The 6,255-nt window shown below is 44.0% G+C and overlaps 1 protein-coding gene across 1 annotated transcript in view; it reads left to right on the top strand.

The window, feature by feature from the left end:
* The window catches only part of LOC114050092 (neuronal acetylcholine receptor subunit beta-2), a 17,613-nt gene extending 13,611 nt beyond the window's left edge, over positions 1 to 4,002 (top strand). The window contains exon 6 of the mRNA XM_027871644.1: positions 3,832 to 4,002. Coding sequence (XP_027727445.1) covers positions 3,832 to 4,002 — 171 coding nt within the window. The remainder of the gene's footprint in view (positions 1 to 3,831) is intronic.
* The last annotated feature ends 2,253 nt before the right edge of the window (positions 4,003 to 6,255 follow it).

The raw sequence follows: 6,255 nt of genomic DNA, 5'->3' as shown, positions 1-6,255 counted from the left end.
TCTGCCTGTGCCACCTAGCTGCCCATCAAAAAAGAAATTAATTATGCCTCAAATGGAAAACGATTGGTTGTCAATGTAGGAATCTTTCACAATTACATAGTTATGTATAGACAGATTAAGGACTTATTAGACCAAAGGTAAAAATCGATGCCAAATTAGAGGAAAGAACAAAATTAGAAGATATGGCATGTGATCAAAATAGCTCTAATCTAAACTACTTAATTTATTGGTGGGAACTGGATACAGCAACAATCATTGACATAACACTATCACTATTTCTGAAAGAAGTCTAAGTCTAAGAAGTCTAAGAAATATGAAGCCATTGTCACAATGAATAGGCCAAAAGAGCCTATTCTCAGTTGGCAAATGCTTGAATTCCATGCCAGCCAGAGAGATAGAAAAGGCAAAGGCAATGCCAACTTAGAATATATACTCATTTATACATCTAATAGAGAAGGATGGCGAAAGACCAGGAGCAGCAACATCTCATAAAACAGGGGGAAATAATAGAGGAAAGACCAAGTTAATAGAAAGCTTGCCACGAGTCCCAAATTAGCCAGATCATTTCAAGAACATTTAAAGATGAAACTGGAAGAGACAACAATTGGAAAGATCTCTCAAGATTTCTATAACAAACCATATTCTCCACTGATAATGAGTGGAATGATGAGTTTTGGACTCTAACATCTCAGTCCCAATAAGCTATGTGAAGAGGCAGAAATGGCACTGAAGAAAATAAAGGCAGGAAGAGCAGCTGGACCAGATCAAAGAGACACAGAGTGGGTCCACCCTGGAGCAGACACAATTTTGAGGGTGTTGAGGGACTGATTCTCAAGAGGTTTAAAAAAGAAACCAAATGATTGGAAAACATCATGGCTGTCATTACATGTAAGAATAGTATTTATTGCCAATTTGTATCTCTACAAACTCTTCAGAGAATTCTTCACATCTGTATTATGAACATTTTTGGTAGAAATATGAGAAGGGAATATGTAAGCTTTCAGAAACAATATTCTACAGAGGACTACATCATTGTAGTAACAAATTAGCCAAAAGATACAGAGAATGTAGAGATGAAAATGGCAAACCACTTCAGTATGTTGGGTGGCATAGTGGATTGCCAGGCTTGGTGTCGGGAAGACATCCTCCTGAGTCCAAATCCAGTCTCAGACACTTACTGGCTGTGTGACCCTGGGCAAGTTATTTCACCCTGTTTGCCTCAGTTTCCTTATCTGTAAAATGAGCTGGAGAAGGCAATGGCAAACCACTCCAATATCTTTGCCAAGAAAACCCCAAATGGGGTCACAAAGAGTCGGACATGACTGAAAAATGACTGAACAACAACAGAGAATATAAGATGACACTATGTTATTGTTTGTTACATGACTGAAATGGCAAAATGCAGTTTTAAAGGCTCTTATTCAACAAGGTACTTCCCATAAGATCATGCAAAATACCTTTAAAGATATGAGATGATTGCATTTGATCACCTCCTATTATTAAAACAACAATAATACTAGCTAGCACGTATAGCTTTAAGGTTTACAAAGCACTTTACAAATATTAACTCATCTCCCAAGAACCCTGGGAGGTAGGTACTATTATTATCCCCATTTTACAGATGAGGAAACTCAGGCAGAGGTTAAATGACTTGCCCAGGGTCACATAGCTAGATCTGAACTTGGATGTGTTAGGTTTTGCTGACTCCAGGTTCAAGCTTCTCTTCATTATGCCATCTAGGTGCTTATTATTAATATCAAGTAAGACATAAAGTAGGCACACATATGCTTGCTAAAGATGTTTGCCATTGGAAACGTCAGAGGATGTCCAGGACAGTTTATATGGATGAGAGATTTCTGATATGTGGTGAGCCCACTGGATGTTCCAATTTGTGAATGACATTACACTTATTGTAACACCCAGATCATTGCACAGCCTCTTAAATGAGATCCAAATCATTTAAGATGTCAGCTTAACAATCCACATAAGAAAAACCAAATGGATGAAGAATGCCTATTACTCAGATTATGATATACAACCCATGGATCTGGTTCATCAATACATATACCGTGGATAGACACTACCAAAATTGAACAGGCCCCAGGATTGAAAAAGAGAAAACAGGCTGAATCGCAGGAGGAAAATGTACAGTATTTTTGATGACTACAAGATTCTCCCTGAAACAAAAATCTTACATTTTAAAAACATTAGTATTCTTCCAGTGATGCTATGTGGCTGTGAAATCATGGGAATACACACAATCTCAAAAAAGTGAAGCAAACCAGTAGTTCCAAACCTTTTTTGTGTATTATGGGCTCCTTTGCCATGCCAGTGAAGCCTATGGACACCATCTTGGAATAATATTTTTAATGCATAAAATATATGGAATTACAAAGGAACCCAATTGTATTGAAATACATTTATCAAGATTGATTTTTTTAAATGGACTGACAGTTAAGAATCCCTATAATAAGCTATCTCTGGATGTAGGGGGTTCCCTATCACTTGAGGTGGAAGTGGAAGGTAGATGACCACTTGTCAGGGACATTATAGAGATTCCTTTTCAGGTATGGGCAAGACTGGGTGATTGATGAGATCTTCTCTATTTAAGGAAGTGCTGGGGAGAGAGAGGCAGCCTTGGCTCTCAAACCCTGGAGCCCAGCGTTCAGGCTAACAGCTCTCTTCATCTCCAATTTTTTTTTTGTTTTGTTTTTAATTTTTTTTGCTAGGCAGTTGGGTTAAGTGACTTGCCGAGGGTCACACAGCTAGTAAGTGTCAAGTATCTGAGGCTGGATTTGAACTCAGGTCCTCCTGACTCCAGGGCCAGTGCTCTAGTCACTGCATCACCTAGCTGCCCCCATCTCTGGTGCACATTTGGGATATTGCCAATGAAGTGCAAGTTATAAAATAAAGGACCCCTGAAATTTATATAGGCCTTTTCATTTTACAAAGTACCCTTATGCAGATAGTTTCATTTGATCCACACAGTAAATCCCAAGGCAGGCAAGGCTGGGGTTATACTCCTGATGAGGAAGTAGAGAGAGGTTTGGAGAAATGAGGTGACTTGCCCAACCTCACACAACTAATGTGTGGGGTATTCTGGTTTCAAAACCAGGTCTCCTACCTCCACGTCCAAGGCTCAAGGACATAATAGCTATATTCCTTCATGAACTGCACCAACATTAAACCAGGCCTAGGGTAAGACAATATGGGCAGCGGCCTGGGGAATAACATGTTGGGAGCACAAGGGACACTTTTAAAGGCCGTTTGTTTCTTGGAGACAATTGGGGTTAAGTAACTTGCCCAGGGTCACAAGACTAGTAAGTGTCTGAGCTCTTATTTGAACTCAGGTCCTCTTAAGTACAGGGCCTATCCACTGCGCCACCTAGCTGCCCCTAAAGGTTACTTTTTTGCAAATGCACATATTAACAATTCCTAATTTCCTCTTTCCATGGCCAGTAGGTCCTTATTTTTCTAAGTCAAATTCCACCCACCTGTTGCCCATTGTAGGAGATGGCCCTATTTTGTGGAGCAGGGAGTAGATGTGGTATCAAGAGATCTGGGCTTAAATTCCATCTCTGACACTGTGACTGACAAATAAGTCCCTTGATACTGATGAGCTAACAGGAAAGTGCTTTGTAAAGGCTATCTACAATGGTCATCATCATCATCATCATTATTTTTATTATTAGAGGCGGAGCCTGGGTGCCAAGCCTCTTATATGGGACAAGGGGGGAGAAGGCAGGGAGGTGCCCTCACCCACCACTCATCCCTCTCCCATCATGTTGCTGACCCTCTGCCCTCCCCCTTCTCCTCTCTTTCTTCACCCAGGTGAGTGAGGACTGGAAGTATGTTGCTATGGTGATTGATCGCCTGTTCCTCTGGATCTTTGTCTTTGTCTGTATCTTTGGCACCATCGGCATGTTCCTGCAGCCACTTTTCCAGAATTACGCCACCAACACCTTCCTCCACCTGGCCCACCCAGCTTCCAGCTCCAAGTGAGATCACTGCCTGTCCAGCCCCCAAACCTAAGCCACCTCAGTGCATCTATGATGGAGGACCCATGGTAGCGGTGGCGGGGTTTGCTGCAGACAGGGAAAAGTGGGAGTGAGGAACTTCCCTCCAGACACTCATACTCTCTCTTTTGCCAAGCACTGCTTGCTCCTCTTCCTCCCAGGCTTAACCTCCAAGCGATTTATGGAGCTTGGCTGGTTTGTGCCTCCCCTTTGGTCTCCCCAACCTTTTGTTTCTCTGGGGGCCCTGAAAGCAGCTAGTGGTAAGAAATGCCAGCTGAGAAATAAAAGAGCAGAGATGGCAGGAGAGGAACGGACTGAAATCAGAACTCCTGTTGGGAGTTTGAAAGACAAAGAAATGAAAAGGCCTGGAGTCCAAAAGAAGGGGCCTTATTCTCCTTGCCAAAATAAATTGTCTCCAGATCATATGAAAAACAGAGTGAGGGTGGATTGAAGGAGAGAAAGAAGAGAGAAGTGTACAGTTACAAGGAGGCTTTTCTGGTTCTTGGTTAGGTTGACCAAATGGGAGGTAGCTCCAGAGAGTAGGGCATAGAGACTAGAGTCTGTGCAACCCTCTTTTCAGAGAACAGACTCTTGGCTTATACTAACTATTGCTGAGTTTAGCTGCAAGGGATTACAAACTGGTCAGTGGGTCTAAGTCTGAGGGACCTCTGTGTGCCCTTAGCTTGATACACAAAGCCCATGCTAGAGTGCATTTTTGACCAACCCCCTCCACTTTCCCTTCTGTAGAGAGATAAAGTTTTTGGCCCCGTCCCACGCTTTGCTGTCTGGGCCCTCTCAGTTTCTCGGATGACAGAAACCTTGATCCTACCTTTTGGCTTGTCATTTACCCTAAATGCCGCCACTTCAATCATCCTCATATACCTTACTCTACCCTGGGATGGAAGGAATATGAGGGGATCACTTGGTGTCAGGATGGGCTGATCTTACAAAGGCAATCTAGGTACATTTCTAGAATTCCAGGGTCCTAGAAGGAGTATTTAGGGGCTAAGGTCAGTGATGTTGCCTCCTTAACTGAAAAAGTACAGAAAGTACAAGTATGCACAGTCAATCTCTGACAAACTTTTTCTGGGAGGCTGAGTTGAGTCTTTTGACTGAAGTGAGCACATTTCTTGGTTCTCTTCACCTCATGCAGACCTAGTCTCAGCGTCATGTTGAGGATCTGAGAGCAGGGAACCAGGACAGAGGAGAGCAGGACCCCTTCATCTCATCTTCTAGCTTTGCCACCCTCACTCCTAACTAATCCTGACCTTATCTCCTGGCGTGACTTTAAGAAGGCCTGGCAGCTTCTGTGGAAGGGAAGAGTCTGCTGATGTCTGCATCTTTCTCCATCCCTTTGGACTCTGCCTCCCACTTTGCAGTTGACCTGGATTGCTGTCTGCAGCTGCTCCAGCCTGATTATAGCTCAGGAGGTTGGGTGGAGGCCAGAATGGCACCGGTGGGCCATTGTCCTAGGTAACAGAATACCTCGCCTGCTCCACTTTGGGCCTGGGCTGATTTCAGTTTACATGGTTTATCCAGGGCTCACTCTGTGGTCGGCAGAGGACTGGTAACAGTGTCAGTCTGTATATGTGATCAGACTTGGGCACTGGCCACTTCCATTTCCAGACAGCCAATTTTACTTTATATTTCTTCGGAGGTGAAGAGATGAGGCTGAGATCAGAAGGGAAGAGATCAATTACCTCGGCAATCCTTTTGCCACTGGCCAAGTAAACACCCTTCTTCTAGTACTAGGACCCCCACCCCAGACACACACTTTACCCACCCCAAAAAGAGTTCTATGGGAGTACAAGATAAGGATGATTACAGGCCACCCACAATTACCTTTTCTGTGAATTAGTCCCAGAAAATTTCCACTAGACTAGACTAGTCCCGCTTTGCAAATTTCTTAATAAGTCTTTTCAGAGAATGGGCAGAGTTTAAAAAAAAATCCCAATCCCCAAATTTTCAATCCAACAGAAATGATCATTGTTATCAGCGGGGTCAAGGGTCTCCATCAGCATTGTTGGGAGTGTACAGTAGCTTGGCCGAACTAGAGTCAAATTACAGCCACGTGGTGACAGTCTCGGCAGTACTGCCCCCTCCTCTATCCCCTCCCCGCCACGCCCCCGGCCCGGGCCTGCTGGACAGACCTTCACGCCTGGTCCGATCAGTTCTTGGTTTGGACCATCCTTCTCCCCCCCCCCCCCCCCCCCCCCCCCCCCCCCCCCCCCCCCCCCCC

Source organism: Vombatus ursinus, unplaced genomic scaffold (genome assembly GCF_900497805.2).
Source record: "Vombatus ursinus unplaced genomic scaffold, bare-nosed wombat genome assembly UNPS02014798.1, whole genome shotgun sequence".
NCBI classification, from domain to species: Eukaryota; Metazoa; Chordata; class Mammalia; order Diprotodontia; family Vombatidae; genus Vombatus; species Vombatus ursinus.
The sequence above is the reverse complement of the archived record's forward strand: the minus strand, read 5'-3'. Positions and strand labels throughout refer to the sequence as shown.